A 21,421-nucleotide genomic window follows, 5' to 3' on the forward strand; every position below is an offset into this window, starting at 1 on the left:
AGGAACCCTGGTTACGGCCCTGGGTGGGCTGATTGAATGGACAACACCTGTCTTGTGAAAGCACACCTGAGTGTGATTACAATGACATCATAGGATCAGTCATGCAGTAATAGGCTACATTTTCGGTACTGACGCAGATTAATCAAAACATTGATGTCACAGGTAGGCTGTATACCATAATATATCATGAATCTATGTGAATAAATAGATTTATATAAATAGTAATCACAGCCTAATGCATAGAGATAAATCCTGAAACCTTCTCGCAACAGTTCTAGCCTAAGCCAGTGGTTTTCAAAGTGGGGTCCCCAGCAAAAAGGGGGGATAATCTATTTTCACTATAATTCCATGCCATCCATAAGTAACACAATCTAAGATAGTGTAGAAGTGAGTAACTAGGCTAATTATAACCATAACAGCACAAATAATTGACAAAAATCTCAAAATAAATATACAGTATTTACTCTGAGAAATGAAATAATGAGAAAAGGAACAATTATTGATGGTTAAAACTGAATAATGACATCACAACAGTCTAATCCTAATGCTAATTTAAAATGAGATTTTGGCGTTTTGGGCAAAAGAGAAAAAAAAAACGCCCAAATTTTTTCCGAAGCTACCTCCCCTGTTACCAATCTCACCAGCCGCCACTGATGTACACCTAAAGTAGTTCAGTCAAATGGTCTGTTCACCATTCATATCAATGCACCATAGTTTCAACAGTGGTATCAAGAGAGCTGTTTGAGCTCTATACCACCATTAACGGTTAATATGGCACTTTTGTAAGTTGACAAAAAAAGAGTCGGTCAAAGTATTTAAATCACCCCTGTGTGCTCAGTTTATCAAAAATAACTTATTTACAATTTTGATTTTTGTTTCTGAGATTTCCCTCCTGACAGAATCTTCATTACTAGCAGAGCGATCATAATGGAGAGTTCCGACACCTCCATTCACTCCAATGGACCAGTTTTTTACCTCACAAAAGTTACAAGAAGTAAGGTCCTGGATTAAGCAGGGCTATCAAGTTACAGCAAAATGGACCCTTTGTGATGTACTTTGAAAGGGTCAGACGTTTAAAAAATTATAATTGTATTATTATCAGTTTTATTTATGCATCCAAACGTAGCGCAAGCCCCCTTCCTGGCTAGTCATTTGGCTACATGGTTAATCATTTTCGACCTCCGCTGACGCAACTCTCCGACTAAATCGCTCTGGTCGCCCTGACTGCTTTCACTTCCTGAAATATCTTCGTCCGTAAATGTTAATATACTTGGCCAATACGTATGTAACATACAAAATAAAGCAAGCGCCCAAATGGCAAACGGCAATGTCTTCATTTAATGTAGAACGCAAAACACCCGCATTCCTGTGATAAAGTTAACGTTTGTGTCGGCTTTAAAATGGAGGCGCTGTCTGGTTCCCTGTTGCCAGGAAGGTGGGAGGGACTATTTTATTTCGCGGAAGACTTTGACTTATGAATAACAGCCATTTAAACAGCCATTTAGATTGCTTTATTTATTACACATGGAAATATAAATGACTGGTCTTGTTTTGTTGGCAAGTGACCATGGTATAAGCGGGTTAATGCCCTTCGAGGTGTACATTATCACTTTTTAAGGGACTTCGCTGAAGCAACCGGTCCTCGGCTGTGCCTTGGCCCGGTTCTCGCTTCAGCGTTGTTAGTTAAAAAGTGATAATGTACACCTCCTCGGGCATTAACCCTTACATATATATATATATATATATATATATATATATATATACACACACATTTGACAGCACCCCTACTTCCCTGGTGTAAGGTATCGGTAGGTGGCGCTATGCCGAATTGCATGAAATTCGGCACTGAAGGTCACTGAACGACACCAAAGTGACATCGGGCAATGTGACTTTCATGACACAAAACGTGATGCAAATCATGACTGACAGACAGACACCGCACGCCCACCCATCCACCTAGGCAATTTTATTATAGAACATACTAGATTATCAGGCAGCTACGCAGCCTTCAAATCTATTTGGCTGGTATTGTGTTGTGTGTGGTATTGGTAGATAGCACTCTGCAAAATTGCATGAAATCTGTCACAGAAATCCGTCAGGCCCCCTGAGCGCATTCTCCAAGTTTGAACTTGATCAGACTAACGGATAAAGCTAACGAGATAAAGCTCTTTTTGTGTTTGCCAGTAGGTGGCGTTATGCCGAATACCATGAGACTCAGCCCTGACGTGGCATCATCACGAAAGTCTGATGTCACTTTCGTGACACAAAACATGACACAAATCTCCGCCCGTCCACCTAGGCTATTTTATTATTGTGTGTGTGTGTGTGTGTGTGTGTGTGTGTGTGCGCGCGCGCGCGCGTGTGTGCGTGTCCGTCCTACTTCCTCTGGTATCAACATGAGAAAAGGCAGTTTGAAGTAGAGTTTGGACTTGAACATGTTTTACTCTTCATTGACACTGAATGTGTTGTACTGAGGCCAGGCTATATGAGATGTAGGGAAATGAACAAACAGAAGCACGGAGGGAGAGGGGCTGAAAATACAGGAGAAACCCGGGAAAAACGGAGAGTTGACAGGTCTGGACTAGAAGTTAATCCATTGAGAATAGACTCATGACTATTCTGTTCATAGGTTTTACTCTTCACTGTTAATGTGACAATCTACTGTATGAACAGTTAAATAACTCAATCTTATCAGATCCCTGAGACTACAAAAAGGTTGAGAACCACACTGGTCTGCAGCACAGAGCTATTTTATTTATGATCATATTCTGTATCTACAAGGCTATTTTAGGACTTAGGTGAAACAACTGTTTAGGAGAAAACTGCTTTCATTGCTGAAACACTCAACATTGATGGTGTTATTTTGTTGATATTCAAGACATTTGTCAATGACTGCGTTTACATGGACTTGAGTATCCCGGTTACTGTCGGGGTTTTGGAGTATCCCGTTTTTGTGTTTGCGCATGTAAACATCATATCCCGGTTTCAGAAACCTGGATAAACCCTTATCCCGGTTTTGAGAAAGCCGGTTATGCTAGCTGGAGTACTCCGAAAGAATCCGGGATACTGCTGCATGTATACACATTATCCTGCTTTCTGATCGCAGCAGACTACCTGCGCAGGCGCGGCTTCAGCCAGCCCAAAGTCTCACTTCTGGAGCGATGAGGAAATGGAGTTTTGCCGGGTTTTGTCTTTCGCTGATGAAAGAATTAAATGCTTGGCAGCTTAGATAGGAGAAAGCATCGAAATGCTGCCCTATTCAAGTCTGTAGTATACAGACTGCAGGACGAAGGTTGAAGTGCGACTATTTAAGAGTGTTACCAGTCAGCCGCTGAGAGGGTACATAGGGATCTGTCCGACATGCTGAGTCCAGAAACAGGAGACATGAGGGTATTTATTTGAACCCACATAAAACACTACATGCTCTGCTGCAATATGTAGTAGCTAATTGTTGCATAAGCTTAACAAGATATAACATTTAGCATTGCATTGTGTTGCGGTCAACAGAAATGATCAGCTCCTACTACCCTCTCTCTGACAAACAAAACTGAATGAGAAGCAGGTGTAGGTGATCTTAATTACTGCTGTTCCTCCCCCCCCCCCCCCCCCCCCAGTGACACACACACCTCCACAACTCCCCCCAGTGACCGAGTGACAAGACATGCAAGCAAAACATACTCCTTGCTCCCACATTCCGGCCCCTAATTATTATAACAGAATAATTACAGTACAGAATAATTCATGTAGAAGACATACAAATTATCTTTTTTTTCTTTTTTCTTTTTTTTATGATCAAGGTGAACTGAGTTTTAAATCAGTACATGATTCAATGTCCGATTCGATTTCAATGTCCGATTCAACGCGATCTTCAAGTGTCTCTAGGTCAAATCTCTCTAGGGCAGAGGTTGCTAGCACATAGCCATTTGAGAGCGACATTGTCCATCATGCTTAAAGTCACGAACATCAAAACAAGCAAAGTCAATGAGTAATCCATCAGGGTAAAAAACAAGCAAAGTCCATGAGTAATCCATCAGGACTCCCCGGCTTCCTGAATAAGACAAATCTTTGTGACAGGCCTGTCAAAACAGCTTGTCCTGGTCTTGATCTTCACTTGTCGTATAAGTCCTCTTTTGTCTAGAACAGCCTCGATAACTCTCCCCATGATCCAAGAGTTCCGGGGTGCAGAGTCGTCAACAATGAGTACGATGTCATCAGGAAGGAAGTTGCGCTTGACTCTGTTCCACTTTTGACGTTCCTGAAGCTGTGGCAGATATTCTTTTGACCATCTTTTCCAAAACAAATATTGTACCGTAAATTCCGGACTATAAGCCGCGGCTTTTTTCCCGTTTTTTGGCCTTTTTTGCCCCCTGCGGCTTATATAACGGTGCGTCTTATCTATGGATTTTTTCCAAAAAAAAAAAAAAATCTCTCTTTTTTAGCACTCTTTCTAACTATAAATCCACTTCTGTTTTAATTTCCTCTCTTGCCCTCTTTTAACAACATAACATAACATAACATAACACAACACAGGTAAGCAGAAAGAAAAAGACAAGCAATCACGCCATGAATGAGGAAATGACTCACCTGCTGGAGGCTGGAGATACACCGCTTGGGCTAAACTTTTACTCCGTGAAACACTATCGATTAAGTCCGACATCGCTCAGAGGTTTTGAGCAGCTTGAAAACAAGTTTGAAAACGTGCAGAAGTCCATCCACTCACTCACTAAAGAAAATAATGCAACCGTGAAGAGTTTCACTCGTGTCCAGCCATCTGGCCGAGTTAGAGCCGAAGTCCCGAACACAGTGAGAAAACCTCCCGAAGGTGCTGCTGCAGCGGGGTGCATATTGTCCGGCCAGCCGACCGAGAGGCATGCGAGCCGGGCACTATTAAACAGTTGGGGTGTGTGAGGTGGCTGGCTGTGGAGGTGGCGGTTTCTCCTCCTCCTCCTTTCTTCTTTCTTTCCGGCCTGCCACCGAGGGCCATCTTCATCTGCCTACTCCGCTGGCCCGACCGTCAACTCATCCTCCAGGCTGCGGGGAAGAAGCCCCTCACCTGGGAGGGTACGCGCTTTTTCGTCCCGGCAGGACCTCCGCGTTGGTGCAACAGAAACGCGCAACATACAACAGCAGCATCGAGTCAATGGATATCGCTTTGGCGTACTGTACCCAGCGAGACTCGTCATAACCATTGATGGACAGCGGCGGAACAAGAGCTCAAAGTGAAACTGCCGAATATCTTTTGAGTTGGACTGGTCAATAGTACTGTGGGTAACTAAAATAAAAAAATAAAAAACGGAATTCTCTCTTCTTTAGCACTCTTTCTAACTATAAATCCACTTCTGTTTTAATTTCCTCTCTTGCCCTCTTTTCACCACACCGCGGACACTGTGTGCACTGTAAAAAAAACAAAAAATACCACAATGTGTGATTTTGTCTGGGGATTAGTGACCTGACTTTTGTTTTGTTGAAATGTTAATAAATGGGAGCTTCCCCAAACAGCCATCCATTCCCGACAATCCCCTCTGTGCACGAAGCCTTACATATGGTAATTAAACATCAAAACACCCGCGGCTTATAGTCCGGTGCGGCTTATAGAAGAAAAAAATAGTCACCTTTGAAGGTGCGGCTTATAGACCGGTGCGTCTTATAGTCCGGAATTTACGGTACTTGTTTCCATCTACGGACAGCATACAAATCATCCTTTACAAAGACACCAGGTGGTAAAGATGGTTGACCTTTGAGGAGCAGAAGATGGTTGGGAGTCAGAGCCTCTAGGTCATTAGGGTCTGTGGATGCCTTTGTTATTGGTCTGCTATTAAGAATAGCTTCAACCTCACACAGCACTGTGTGGAGACCTTCATCGTCAAGAGTTTGTAGTCTTAAAGTTGAGTTGAGGACTTTCCTGAGGGAGCGAATTAGTCTCTCCCAAGCTCCTCCATGGTGGGAACCAGTTGGGGGATTAAATGTCCACTTAATACCTCTCTGTAGGAGTTCCTCATGGATCTGAGAATGATTCCATTGGTCGATACATCTCTTCAACTCTCGATCAGCGCCGACAAAGTTCGTACCATTGTCTCAGCAGAGTTCTTTGACTTGGCCCCGTCTTGCTATAAAGTGACGCAAGGCATTGATGAAGGAATCAGTATCCATTGATGCTGCTACTTGACAGCTCTCAAAGCCAAGCAGGTGAATATAACTCTTTTCACTTGAGATCTTCCACGTTTTACATCAAATGGACCAATACAATCTACTCCAACTGAAGTGAATGGTGGTTCATCTGGACATATTCTGTTGCGAGGCAAATCTGCAATTTGTTGGCTGCCCGGACGTCCTTGTATCCGTCGGCACACAACACATTTTGCCAAGATCTTTCTTATAGCCACACCGGCCCCAGTAATCCAATACTTCTGGCGTAGCCTTGCCAACATGTGAGTTCTACCACTGTGGCCGACTTCCTGATGAACATGTCTTAGAATGACATCAGAGATATGCAGATATTTGGCCAGTTGTTATTGGTCTGCTAGATGCTTTGCCTCTTCAGGCATGGATGCCCTGCTGAGCCGTCCACCGACTCTCAAGACACCATTATCAAGCACTGGATTCAGTTTGTATATGTGGCTTGTTTGTTTCACATTCTGTCCCTTTTGGAGGCTGAAAAATTCCTCTGGGAATCTTTTCTTCTGACAGGATCCAATTATTTCCAGCTCAGCCTCCCTTAGTTCTTCCACAGTGAGAGAAACGTGGAATAAATCTTTGACGCTCTGCAGCTCTTTCCTCAGAATATCTTTCCCTTTTCTCTTGTCTGGCCTTGTGTGTGCTAGTGCTGCATTGACCTCTTTCCTCTTCTTCGAGAGACTTAGGAGTAGGTTCTTGAATCGTAAGACCCAACCCATGACTCTTTTCAGATGGTTCCAGGATGAGGTACGATTGATCAACTGAGAGACTGAATCAATCTCTTCTTTGGCACAGATTGCATTTGCCAATATACTTGTTTTGACCTCAGGATCATCTTCTTCTGGAAGTTCTTTCAAACCGTCTGGATTTGTAGGCCATTGCTCCTCTGGCAGCATCAGAAATTGTGGGCCAGATAGCCATTTTGCATCCTTGAGGAACAACTCCACTCCAAGTCCCCTGGAAGCAAGATCTGCAGGGTTGCATGAGGTGCTCACATATCTCCACTGAGTTACATGAGATGTTTTATGAATTTCAGAGACCCTGTTAGCTACAAATGCTCGGAATCTGGAGGTCTCGTTGTTGATGTATTTCAGCACTGAGGTGCTGTCAGTCCAGAAGATAGAGTCGAGTAGTGGCATCTGCAACTCCTTTCTCCACAATCTGTCCATGCGTGCTGCTACTACTGCTGCCGTTAGCTGCAATCTGGGGATGGTAAATGGCTTCAAGGGAGCCACCCTTGCCTTTCCCATGATAAGAACACTGCAAGACTGTGCATTGATGTTCCGAATCAGTAAGTAGGTAACCGTTCCATAACCCACCTCACTTGCGTCTGCAAAATGGTGTAATTGGGCAGAAGTCACAGCTCCAAAGTTCACAGGCTTGAAACATCTGCTGACTTTGAAGTCCTCCAGTAGGTGGAGCTCCTGCATCCATTTTGCCCACTCCATTGCAATGGGTTCAGGTATGACGTCATCCCACCCAAGGCTTTTCCTGCACAGCTCTTGCAAGATTAACTTGGCCTTTAACACCACTGGCACCAGCACTCCAAGTGGGTCGTAGACTGAACTGACCATAGACAGGATCCCTCTACGAGTTAAAGGTTGATCTTGAATTGTGATCTTGAACTTGAATGCATCAGATTCCACACACCATTGCACGCCCAATACTCTTTCAATAGGGAGTGTGTCATAATCCAAGTCCAACTCTTTCACTTCCTTCCCCCTCTCCTCTTCAGGTATAGTAGCAAGCACATTTCGGCTGTTGTTTGTCCATTTCTTTAGCTGAAAGCCGCCTCTGGCACAAATGGCTCGAAGGTTGCGATAGAGAGCTACAGCCTGAGACTCAGAGGGCACTGAAGTGAGACAATCATTCACCTAGAAACTGTGCATAATGGTATCCACCACCTGCTGACTGAAGAAGTCTCTGTTATCCTCTGCACACTTTCGAAGAGCAAAGTTCGCACAGCGTGGCGATGAAGTTGCTCCAAAAAGATGGACTAGCATCCTGTACTCTTCCATGGGTTGAGAAAAGTCCCCATGGGCCACCAGAGAAACCTTAGCAGGTTAGAATCTTCAGCTGGCACACGCACCTGATGATACATGGCCTCAATGTCTGCCATCAAAACAACAGGTTCCTTCCTGAATCTGGTTATGACCCCGATCAATGAGCTGGTGAGATCAGGTCCCTGCAGCAACTGTGTGTTCAATGATGTCCCTTGGAAAGATGCAGCACAGTCAAACACCACTCTGATCTTCTTCTTTTTTGGATGGTATACACCATGGTGCGGAATGTACCCAACTTTGCCATGACTATACACCGGATCTTTAGCAGGCACCTTTTCAGCATAACCACAAGCAATTACATTATGCATGAAGGCAGCATAGTCTGCATGAAATGTGGCATATTTCTGGAACCTCCTCTTCAGACTCAGGGCACGTTGCTCAGCTAGCTTGCGGTTATCAGGCATGCACACGTCCCTTTTTCTTAAAGGTAAGGCAATGGTGTAGTGACCATCCACCATCTTAACTGTGCTTTCAACCATTTCCATGAACTGAAAATCTTCCCTTGATGGACCCAGTTGTTCTTCCTGGCTGCACTCGGTGAAGTCCACTTGAAACTGCTGCTTCCACAGTTCATCTAATCTCACAGCTGAAATACGATTAGCAGTGATGCTAGGTTGATCACAGTCTGCTCCACCAGTACACAATGGCCCATTAACTGTCCAGCCCAGCATGGTCTGAATAGCATATGGTCCTCCATCTTCACTTGGAATCACCTTTATGGGTTCCAGAGCTCTAGGTGCACTCAATCCGATCAAAAGCTCAACATCCGAGTCAATTTCAGGCAGGTTTACTCCATGCAAATATGGCCATCTCAACAGATCCTGTTGTTGTGGTATGTTGCTCCTGCTCACAGGCATTTTCCTCTGTGTAAAAACATCTGGCAAATCACAGTAGAGGCCACTCTCCAGGCCAGCTACCTCAAGGGCAGATACAATGCAACTTCCCACAACCTTTTCCTGGCCCATAGTGCGTAGGAGAATCTTTGTTCCTCTTCCCGAGATGTCCAGCCTATTCATCAGACTTGTTGTGCAAAACGATGCTGAACTACCTTGGTCCAAAAAGGCATGAGTCTGGACAATTGTATGACCCTTTTTAGACTTGACCTTGACTGGGACGATGGAGAGTTTGCAGTCCGGCTCACCGGCCCCGGTGAGACCACTAGTTTGCACCGCCACCAGAGCACTGCCCACCGCTGTGTAGGGCTGGGTATCGAGTTTCGATACTTACTTGGCACCGAAATGGAAACATCGATACTAAGGGGTATCGAAGCCTCCCTTGTCAATCGATACCAATTTTCGATACCAAAACAAAACAGCGTCATTGAGCCTATAAGCATGCGACATGCTTGCACGCCGCGCTCTAATACGGCTGGTGATTGGCTGTCATGTAGAGGCATGCAGGAAACGTTACGCCCACTTTAGCCGGTGTGTTTGTTGTGAGCCATTCGTGCGGTGCGGATATAGTATACAAGAAGTTAGCCACTCAAGCTACTCCTATCCTGGAGTACCATATGGCGAAGATGATGAAAAGCAGGAAAAGAAACAGAAACAACACGGACTGGTTTCCACAGACAAGAGAAATAATTGAGAGGTGGGTCAGCTTACCGCAAGTTAGCGGTTATCAGATCCCTCAGTCTGACAAATCCATGCATCTGGCTGTGAGTTGTAGCTAGCATTAGATAGTTTAATTAATTGCCGCCGTAACGTTATGCGCAAGCGGGCATTGTGTATTTTTAGCAACTCGTTAACAAACGCTGATGTCATGATAGTTTGTTGAATGTAAATGCGATTCATTTATATTGATTGGCTAGTCAGTGAATGCATGAAGTGGAGCTGTCTCGTCAGATTTGACAAGAATGACGTTCTGTTGCAGCAGTGAGCATTAAACACTGATCTGCAACGCTAGCGTTAATGTTTAATTAATTAGCGTTAACGTTATGTGCAAGCGGGCAGTTATCGCCCATTATGTATTTTTAGCAACTCGTTAACAAACGCTGATGTCATGATAGTTTGTTGAATATAAATGGGATTCACTTTGTGCCATTAAGGCTATATTGATAGGCTAGTCAATGCTCAACTAGTCTTCCATGCATGAAGTGGAGCCATCTCATCAGTTTGGACAAGAATAGAGTTCTGTTGCATCAGTGAGCATTAAACCCTGATTTGCAACTCTCTGTTTTGCACTGAAAACTATTCCACTGATTTATTTGTTTTACATTTCTTTCCTTTGTAGTACTCCAATATTTTTTAGGGACGGCAATACGTTTAGAGAACTTAAAGTTATGTTAAATACAGTAGGTTTTATTTTTTTCTGCTGTAAAACTTAAGATGGGGGGAAAACTAAAGATTTGTAAAATAATTTCAATGTGTAATGCAGTTTTATTTTTGTTAACACGTTCACTGCCAATGACGTGTTTTTTTTTGTCGTCGATTTTGTTTTTTTGACGGTGGGATGTGCATCTAACCCTTTTACATCTCTTATATAAGTATTGGACGTGTACAACGTGTACAACCCATTCCACCGACCCACTAAGTGGCGACAGTGCTTTCCTGACTAGAGGAAGGCAAGCAAAAAGCAGTGTGACTGAAGCCATTCTCATGAAAATGGATTGGCGAAAACGCTTTCATTTTCGCGCTGATTGCTGGCGGTGCGGGATTGCAAATTTGCATAATAGATTACGGGTGGAACACACTTTGAAATACGCAGCATAAATATGACCAGAATCGCAAAAGCTTCATCAAAGCTCTCAACCAAAACTCCAAGAAGCGAGCGAGTCCATCCAGACTTCCTCAAAGAGCGGCCGCGCAGACAGGCACAGCAGCAGCAAAGCAATGAGACTGGTGACGCGAGGTTACAGCAGCAGCAACGAGCTTGTGACACGGCCGCTGCAGCCAAGAAGACACACACGGAGGGAGGAGTTGGAAGCAGAGGGGGGTTTCCTGCTGTTATGGAGGAAATTACTGTTCAAAACTATTGTTTAGATGTCTGACGTCTTACTGATGCCAAAAATGAATGGTTAAAGTGACTGTTCTATCGAATTTCACAAAAAGCCGTTTATCTCTGAATAATTTTTCTGACGCTGAAACCATGCTGTATTCAACTGCTAATGCTTACATAACTACTAACTCTACAAACTAACTCTTTTAGACAGATAAAGCACACATTCTATTAGTTCTTTTGAGATATTGTGTGTTCACAAAATCTTAGCAGAAAAGAATCCTCGGGTCTTTAAAGATGAGCCAGAATCCTCAAAAAAAACCTCTGGCAGAACCTACCTACAGTAAAAAAAAAACGGCTGGCAGTGAATGTGTTAAAATGGATTTTTCTAAAAATTGGTATCGAAAAAAGTATCGTTCAGGAACCGGTATCGAAATCCAAGTATCGAAACGGTATCGATATCGAAAATTTTTGAACGATACCCAGCCCTACCGCTGTGTTCATATCAGCTGCAACAGCGTGATTCTTTTCTGCTTCCTTCTCTTTTGGGTGAATGTGAAGCATGCTAGGATGTCTGGATCCACATACTTTACATGACAATCGCCTCCTGCAGTCCTTAGACATGTGCCCTATGCACAAACAGCCAAAGCAGACTCCATGCTCTTTCAGGAAGGCCATTTTGTCATGATGTGCCCTCTTTCCCAATAGAGAGCACAACTCCAGTGCATGTTCACCCTTGCAGTACAGGCAAGCCCTTTTGTGCAGTGAGCCTCCTTCATTCTTCTGGCCTTTCCATCCACATAAGTGGCTGTAGTTGCAAAACTACTTCCTTTCTCACGCATGCGATGCTGAAAATGATCTTTGCTGTCGTCTTTGCTTTGCACTGTTCTCTGAATGTCTTGTATATTTCCAAATACAGGATCGGCTGCAATTTTTACCTGACGCTCAATGAAATCCACAATGTCAGGGAACGCAGCTCTACGATGATGCCTTTCTTGAATATCACACGCCGCCGTCCTCCAGTTGTCTCTTAATTTGTATGGCAACTTCTTTATTATTGTCAGCATATTTGCAGGCATGTTGAGCTCATACATGTACTGTATTTCACCCATAGCATTACAGCATCCTCTTAAAAAGAGTCCATAAGCTTGGAGCGCTTTCACATCCTCTGCTTTAATTATTGGCCATGAGAGGGCTTTGTCCAAATAAGCTGACGAGATCCTTTGCTCATTTCCAAAATGTTGTTCCAACAGAGCTTTCGCCTTGATATAGCCTCTGTCTGCAGGCATTTGTTGACAGCTTCTAACAAGCTCTCATGGTTGACCTCTGGTGTACTGCACCAGGAAGTGCAGGCAGTCACTTGCATCAGTTGTCTTTTGCTCAATATTCTGCACAAAGGCTCTCATAAAAGCATGAAACATTAGAGGATCTCCATCAAACACTTGAATTTCTCTATTTGGCAAAGATGAGAGACTTTGTTGTTGCACCAGCATAGCAGTTATGTCATTTTGCCGTGCCATTATGGACAACAAGTTGTTATCATCAGCATTAACAGGAATGTGTACACCTCCAGACTGAGATGTTGAAATGTCAGGTGTTACACTATAAGCCATGCTGAACTTGGTCGATGTCTGCTGGAGTATTTGAGGTTGATCACCCACAGTACAGTCTGTTTCATTAGGCTTAGTCAAATGAGACTGAAGAGCACTGGCTGAGGTTGGATTGTTTTGTCCTTGCCCAGAAGGCACAAATGAATCAGCATGAACATTAAGAGCAGCATGGGCACTTCTATCCATTTTGTCAAGATAGGATTGCATAGCATCAGATTTATGAGATATGCTGCCCTTCACGCTACTTCTTGAAGCTCTCAAGACATCCACTTTAGCCTTTGAAGCTGCTATCTCCACTTCAAGCTCAAATCGCTCTTTCCTTTTCCTGATCTTCTCCTCCTGCTCAAGATCATGGTTGTCCTGAAGCAATCTTTGACGAGCGAGAAGCGCAGCCATGTCAGCTTCAGCTCTAACACAAGTGGAGGTAGTAGAGGAACTTGAAGTCCGAATACTGGTGGCTCTAGATTTTGGACCATACCGTCTGCCAACATTTGAGATGCTGTCACTTGCCTTAATGTCACCATGTGTTATTCCAGGTAAGACATTCTGATCTGAGAGAATTTTATTGTGAAGCTGTGGCTCATCCAATTGCAGGCATGGAGGATTTTCCAACTCCTCACTGTTGGGCTGTAGCCCATCCACTTTCAGGCTTGGAGGACTTTCCAGCTCCTCACTGTTCATCGGTCTTGAGACCAGTTTGTCACTTTCAGAGAGCCAGTGTTTCACATCCTCAATAAAGCTGTTGTTGTAATTGTTGATGCTTGCAAACCACTAATTTTGTTTCTGCTGCTCATCCAGAGGTATTAAATACATCAATTCCTCGTGCAGTGAAGTTGCATGCTCATGTAATTGCATCAAAACATCCAGCTGAGTTTGCACTTGTTTGGTGTTGTCATCACTTCCCATGAGCTCTTTCAAAGCAGTGATAACACCCTTTATCTTATTCAGTCTGGTTTTGCGTTCCTTCTGAAGCTTTTCAATTTTACATGCCAAGGCCTTTTCAGTGAGTGTGACATTTCTTTTTTCATGTTCAGCATCAATACCAACTTTTGCAGCAGCAGCAGAACCAGCCTTTGATCCACTCATATTGACATCAACCAGCAGTGTAAATACAATGACAATTCAGTGTGCATGTGCCACAATCCACATCAAGATCAAACATTGAAATCCAATTTTTCACTTTTCATCCAAAACAGAGCAATCCAATATTGTCTCCTCATGAAAGTTGAGCCACATCAATCAAGTGCATCACTTATACACTTCTGTCTTCACCACTTTAATGTCCACAAATGAGCGATCCACTTTCACTCCACAGAAATTCAAACGTGAGCAACGGACAATCAATGCATCAAAAACAAATCACAGCAGCATATGCATCCAATGTTGCAGCGCCAATTTTCAAACTGTGTCCAACCAAGACTAAACTCACAGCATGAACAAACTGCAATGGTTACACATAGCGTGCTTTGCTGTGTGTTGCGATCCGTCCATTCATTCAGATTTTTTTTTACTCACGAGTGACTCCAATGTGGCTGAGTGATCCGATTTGCATGCACTTGTCCAGCGCGGCATCAGAAAATATTAGGCTACAGGCGCAGGGATCCGTGGCCTTTTCTGTTGACAATGAAGTGCGACTATTTAACACATTGACTGCCAGCCGTTTTTTTTTTGCTGTAGGTAGCTTCTGCCAAGCCGTTTTTTGAGGATTCTGGCTCATTTTACAAGAGCCGAGGATTCTTTTCTGCTTGGACTTTGTGAACATACAATATCTCAAAAGTACTAATAGAATGTGTACTTTCTCTGTCTAAAAGAGTTAGTTTGTAGAGTTAGTAGTTATGTAGATATGAGCCGTTGAGTACAGCATGGTTTCAGCGTCTGAGACAGAAAGCTGAGATAATCGCAGTTTTGTGAAATTCAATCAAACAGGCAGAAAAGTCACTTTAACCATTTATTTTTGGCATCAGTGAGACATCAGACATCTGAACAATAGTTGTTTTCAATAATGGAGGAATAATACAATAATAAAATAAATAAATGTCAAAATAAATACAAAACAAGAGCAGACCACAGGTCACTCAGCTTTTTTTTTTTTTTATAGGTTTTTTCGGTTCATGATCAAACCGGTTTGGGCTCGTACACCGAATCCAGAACTGCTCCAAAATGTAATGGGTACTTCCTTGGCCCATGTTACACCCATCCACAAAGTTACATGAAAATCGGCAGGTGCTTTTTATGTATTCCTGCTAGCTAGCAAACAATCAAACAAAGAGCATCAAAAACAAATCTCCCTGGCAGGTTTTTTTTTTTTTTTTTACGACCCATGCCTACTCAGTGCCACTAAGCCAAGTTCTTATCTGAGTGGTACACCTCATAGCAGTGACCCCTGTGTAATGGGACATCACATTCGACACAACGGTAGCATGTCTCGCCTCTAACACCCTTCTTTGAACAAAGCCTACATCTCCTCGCTGGGTGCTCTTTTTTGCATGTGGCTGGATACTTGGCCATTACATGGCCCGCTAGATTGACATCCAGCCTGCCTTGAGGGTCCAGGTATGGTGCCCGGCCCGGCCTGGTTGCAGGTTGGTCACTGCCCTCCCCCCCACCCCCCACCCCAGCCCCCACCTCCTCCCCGCCACCCCCCACCTCCTCCCCCACCTCCTCCTCCTCCTCCACCCCAGCCCCCACCTCCTCCTCCACCACAGGTCTGGTCCATGCACCGACAACACTCAGGATGAAAGCCATCAAAGTTTTACACTTTCTCTGTGGGTGTTTAGCTTTGTACAGAACAAAGGCGTTATAAAAAGACATCTGAAACATGTACATGACAAACTTGAATGGCCACCTGGATGTCTTCCTGGCAAAGGGATATAGGCAATGTTCTGGTCCAATCTGTCTACCCCATTCATGTACTTGTTGTAGTCCACAACGCACTTGGGTTTTGCGTGTGGGACCCTCTCTCTGCTGCCTTTCTGCCTGACCTGCACTGTCTCCATCGTGTCGTCGTGCAGAGTGGAAACCATTTTGACGATTCTTTTGTCTCGCCAGGCCAGAACCATGGTGCCACCATTGTGGCGCATGACGGTTTCCCCCAGCTTCACGGTGTGGTTGGTAACCTTTGTAGCAGGTGGCTCGCCCCTGTTCTTCCTCAGAGTGCCACAGACATGGGTCTTACACTCCAGCAGCTGTGCACACATAGAAACAGAGTTATAGTAGTTGTCCATGTATAGGTGGTAACCCTGCCCTGCCAAGTCCCCGAGGAGGAACTCCACTGTCTCGCCTAGGGTGGACCGCTCACCACAGTACGGCTTCATGCTGTAGCAGTAACCTGTCTGGGAGTCACAGAGGATGTAAGACTTTATCCCATACTTTATGGGTTTCTGTGGGTTATACACTTTGAAGGCCAACCGCCCACGCCACAGGAGCATCCCCTCATCAATACTGATGTTTTCACTTGGTGTGAACATGGCTCTGAACTTTTCTAACAGGTCGTTCAAAACTGGCCGGACCTTGAACAACTTGTCTGCACCATCAACATCAAAATTGTTACTGAAATGGAGGAATCGTGTTAGCAGTTGAAAGCGGTTGCGAGACATGGTTTTGTTGAAGTGGGGGGTAGCATACAGTTCATTTGTGGTCCAGTACATGGACAGTTCAGGCTTCTTGACGATCCCAGTGAGGAAATATAGTCCCAAGAAGCTCTTGAGTTCTGCCACTGTAGTGTCCTTCCACCTCCCAAGCCTTGAATGTGGCAGAGCCTCACTGACCTGACTGATGCACTGGTGTGCATACAAGTTAGTTTGGACTACAATGTCCTGGAGCAGCTCATCATTTAGGAAGAGCTGGAAGAACTCCACTGGTTGAGCAGCACCACCACTATGAGGACCCGGAACTGCTGTGAAGGGGATGTGGGTTGGCTCCCAGTCAACGTCACACCACTCAGGACCTGCAGGCTGAGGACGTTTCCCACTTCCAGCTCCATCTGCAAATTATAGAAATACATAATTACCATAAAATAGTGTTTTTTATATGTGTGGTACTGAATTCTGGCTGGAACCTGTGATGTGAAAATAAACCTGATTCTGAAGTGTGATCTTACCCATTTTCCTGGCACCAGAGGCTGTGGCACCAGATGCTGTAGGCCTACCGCTACAGCCGGCTACGGGCTCATCTTCAGAGTCTGAAATTCAGTAAAATGAATTGACTGACTGCTGGCTTTTGTACAGTCATAGTAATTACATTTACACAAGTTACACAAGTCATCTCAAACATCGTCTTACCACTGCTCTGTGGAGCTTCGCTCCTGGATGGCTCCCATTCTTCCTCAGAATCCGCGTCTGGAGAAGACGTGAGCTCACTCGACTCAGACTCAGTCAGCGCAGCAGCCGCGACTTGCATGGGCTCACCCCGTTCTTCATCCGAGACCTCGGAATCGGTCTCCGGCACAAGCTCGTTTCGGACGGAAAAGAAATCCAGCAGTGATCTCTGATCCGCCGATCGCTTGCGTGCAGCCGCCGAAGACCGCTTGCGTTTGGCCGGCATGGCACAAACACGCCACCCGCTCCCAACTAAACTGAAAACTGAAAATACTAACTAAACTAAACTGAAATAAAACAACTACTGCTACGACTAGATCAAACTGAACTGAAATAAGGCTAATCTACCGGCTACCAACTCGATCAAACTGAACTAGAATAAACGCTAAATACTAAAATGAACTGACGCTAAGGCTAAGCTAACTACAATGAACTGTAACTACGCGCTAACTATCTATCTAAACAAAGTCTACTATAAAGACTATACTAAACACTACTACTGTACTAACAACTAACAAACTAAATCAACTACGCTAACCAACTCGCTCTAAATCTGACTCTAAATTGCTAAATTGCTGAAATTCTCTATCTATAAATCGCTATGTAATTCTGTCTCGCTCTGAATCTAAACTTACCTACTTCAACCCACGCCGATCAAAGGGTCCCGCCTTCCTTATATAGAAATCTTGGTTAGAGTACTTCCGGGGCAGTGGGAGAGGTCGGATCCACATTCACCTAGGGCCTCACCTAGTGGAAACCACTGAAAAAACAGTTTGACGTATTACTACGTCATTGGCAGTGAACCGTTGGATTTTTTTTGACGGAGTAATACGTCATTGGCAGTGAACGTGTTAAGAGTGTTACCACAGTCAGCCACTGAGAGGGTACATAGGGATCTGTCCGACACGCTGAGTCCAGAAACAGGAGACATGAGTCCGTAGCTGCATTTTGAGGGTATTTATTTGAACCCACATAAAACACTACATGCTCTGCTGCAAGATGTAGTAGCTAATTGTTGCATAAGCTTAACAAGATATAACATTTAGCATTGCATTGTGTTGCGGTCAACAGAAATGATCAGCTCCTACTACCCTCTCTCTGACAAACAAAACTGAATGAGAAGCAGGTGTAGGTGATCTTAGGTGTAGGTGATCTTAGGGATCACCTGTCTGTAGGTGATCCCCCCCCCAGTGACACACACACCTCCACAACTCCCCCCAGTGACCGAGTGACAGACGTGCAAGCAAAACATCCTCCTTGCTCCCACAAAGGTGTTGTGACTCAAATGAAAGCAAAAGCTGCGCGCTGCGCGCAAACGGGGACACTCCACCATGAAGACGGAATCCCACGTCTAGGCCCATAAAAGGTGAATGACGTCACGTCACACGCACCCAATATAAGCAAAAAAAATATAAATAATAATAATGACCCCGGTTTTTATTGTAACGATCACAGGCGCCTGCGCAAATAGCATGCAGTGATCAGTAACCGGGATTCTAGTACTGATAGTACTGATCATGTATACAGGGATATGAGTAACCTGCTTTCTCTCTCTTCCATGTAACCGCCATATCCCGAATATGATCAAAACCAGGATAAGCCTCATAACGGGATACTCAAGTCCATGTAAACGCAGTCAATTATATCAATGCTGTTAAAAGCAGTGTTATGCTTTGACAGAGACATGAGAATAGCCTCCTATGTTTCAGCAAAATAAAGTATCAAACAGTCAACTGCTTACATGGAAAGTCCCTCACAGCAGCTTGCGACATCTCTTCATTCAGTCCTGCTGTGAATGAAGATGATGGCTGATAGAATGTGTTACCATGAAAGTGTGAAGAAATTAAAGGTCAGAGTGTTCATAAATCAACAAAGAATAAACAGCTCTATTAGAATAAAAAGAGTTTCTGTGTTGTTCTCTCATCAGATGCCTGTGAACTCACACTGGACGAAAACACAGCAAACAGACAGCTCGGCGTGTATCATGACAAAAAATCGGTGACGTGTCGCACGAAGCAGTCATATTATCCTGATCACCCAGAGAGATTTGACACCTGGACTCAGCTGCTGTGTAGAGATGGTCTGACTGGTCGCTGTTACTGGGAGGTAGAGTGGAGAGGAGTGGTTAATATAGGAGTGACTTACAGAGGAATCAGCAGGAGAGGAGGGGGTAATGACTGTGGGCTTGGATATAATAAAAAGTCCTGGAGTCTGAGGTGCCAGGGGTGTGATTACACTGTCTGGCACAATGCCAAACGCACCAAACTCCCCCCCTCCTCTGTCTCTAGCAGAGTCGGAGTATATCTTGACTGGCCTGCTGGCTCTCTGTCCTTCTACACAGTTTTCTATGACAAACTGATTCACCTCCACACGTTCAACTCCACCTTCACTGAACCACTCTACCCTGGGTTCTATGTCTGGTATGTTGATTCCTGGGTCTCTCTGTGTAAGATAGAGGAGTGAGAGAGAAACACACTGTGACCAAACACAGCTGCTGACATGATGCTTCACTCTGTACATGATCTCTCTCTCTCTCCCCCCCTCTCTCTCTCACACACATTTAAATTATTTATTTATGTCCACATAGATACAGAGTACAAAGGACATAAACACTAGTAATGCAATCAGATGTTGGGAGTTGGTCAGATACAAGAGTGCCTAATTGGCGACCACAATAAAGCATACAAAGAAGATATATATAATACCACACAGGGTGATGACAAAGGCAGATTGACATACAGTTATACTGTAATACAAGATAAGGGACAGTATCCAATTTCATGGGTACAAAAAGCAGCGCCGCCTCCATATTGAGCGACTGCCAATAACAGCAGATACTGAACAATACCTTGCTGTTTGGCCCTTCTCTTAGGTAGACCAGCCATCTGGAGGCCACTCACAACCAGCTTATGGACATGGCTACCAAATATGAAAATTATAAGTTTACACCTGTAGCCCAGCTGTGAAATGGTCTGTTCCAGCTGTTGATATTTTAGCATCTTGGTTATAAATGCATCCTCTAGGCTATGGTCAAAGGTACAGCCAACCTCAAGAACAAACACCTCTCTGAGATTTTCATTCACGACAACAACATCAGGAGTGTTAGCTGGAATATTAGAGAACACATCAGAGTCGTCACTACACAGACTGAACATGCTCGGCTTCACGGTGGAATGCTTATAGAGTGAAATAGAAGATCTGAAAATAGAGGTGATATCTTTTGATATCAAATCCACTATTCTATCGTGCCTACATATGTAAAGCCCTTTGTATGCATGGCAACCATTTAAGATGTGAGACATGGTTTCAGTAATCTGTTCATGACCATGATGTATACAGTGAGGAGCATGACTGTTCGGAAGCCAGATGGAAAAATTGAGCTTGGTTGGTAAGGCCTGTAGTCTTGCTTTTATAGTGAAGATAACAATGCTCTCATCGCTAGGTTTTTAAATACTGCATGAGACACAGGGATATCTGCTACAGCAGTGATCCTCACTATTTTTTCGATGAGAGCCGCACTGGCAGGACAAAGTCAATAGGAGAGCCACTTTTACCGCAAAACACCAAAAGCCACCCCAACCAAGCACATCTGCCTACCATTTTTTTGTGTTTAATTGTTTTCCATATATATATATATATATATATATATATATATATGGAAAACATATTTTTCATTATTACATTTATATACAGTACATGTATATGTATATATATATATACATTTTATTCTTCTGAGTTCTATGTTTTACTGTTAACGCTATTTTTAATAATCAGAAAGTGTCTAATAATGTGATGGCTCAATAAATAAATAACAAACAATAAGATATAACAGTAAATTTGGAATAGTTGCACTTTTTTAGTCAAATGCTTCAATACAGAGTCAAAGCAAATAGACTACATAAAAAGCAATACGGCCACAAAGCGCTGAATAAATCCTAGTCTTGAATCTGCTGCAGTTTATTGAGTTGCTTCCTGTCTGAAGGCAGGCTCTGAGTGAATTAGTTTAGTACAGAGTAGTTTACGCTTTTATTCTGAAGGCGGAAAGGGGAAATGCTACGTGTGAACTGACGCTGGTCTGTCAGTCTTCTAGTAGTCTCTTAGAACAGACGAGTTGGCTTCCGCAATTTTCAAATGCTTCCGCCATACCGTCTGTACTTTGTGGGGGAGAATCATGCACCAACTGGAATGGGAAGTAGAAAGGCGGGTTTTCCGCTCATTAGTCCAATCAGAATTGCAGAAAGGCGGGTCTTCCGCTCATTAGTCCAATCAGAATCCAATATGCCGCATTTTTCGTGGACACACGTGTCGTGATTGGTCGGAT

At 43.9% G+C, this 21,421-nt stretch overlaps 1 protein-coding gene across 1 annotated transcript in view; it reads left to right on the top strand.

Moving 5' to 3' along the window:
* The window catches only part of LOC310788807 (NACHT, LRR and PYD domains-containing protein 3-like), a gene marked incomplete at its 5' end in the record, with an annotated part of 51,691 nt that extends 30,926 nt beyond the window's left edge, over window positions 1–20,765 (top strand). The window contains one exon of the mRNA XM_083650381.1: window positions 19,028–20,765. Coding sequence (XP_083506507.1) covers window positions 19,028–19,563 — 536 coding nt within the window. The 3' untranslated portion in view covers window positions 19,564–20,765. The remainder of the gene's footprint in view (window positions 1–19,027) is intronic.
* Between the last annotated feature and the right edge of the window lie 656 nt (window positions 20,766–21,421).

The sequence above is a fragment of the Poromitra crassiceps genome, assembly GCF_964638095.1.
Source record: "Poromitra crassiceps genome assembly, chromosome: 14".
NCBI classification, from domain to species: domain Eukaryota; kingdom Metazoa; phylum Chordata; class Actinopteri; order Beryciformes; family Melamphaidae; genus Poromitra; species Poromitra crassiceps.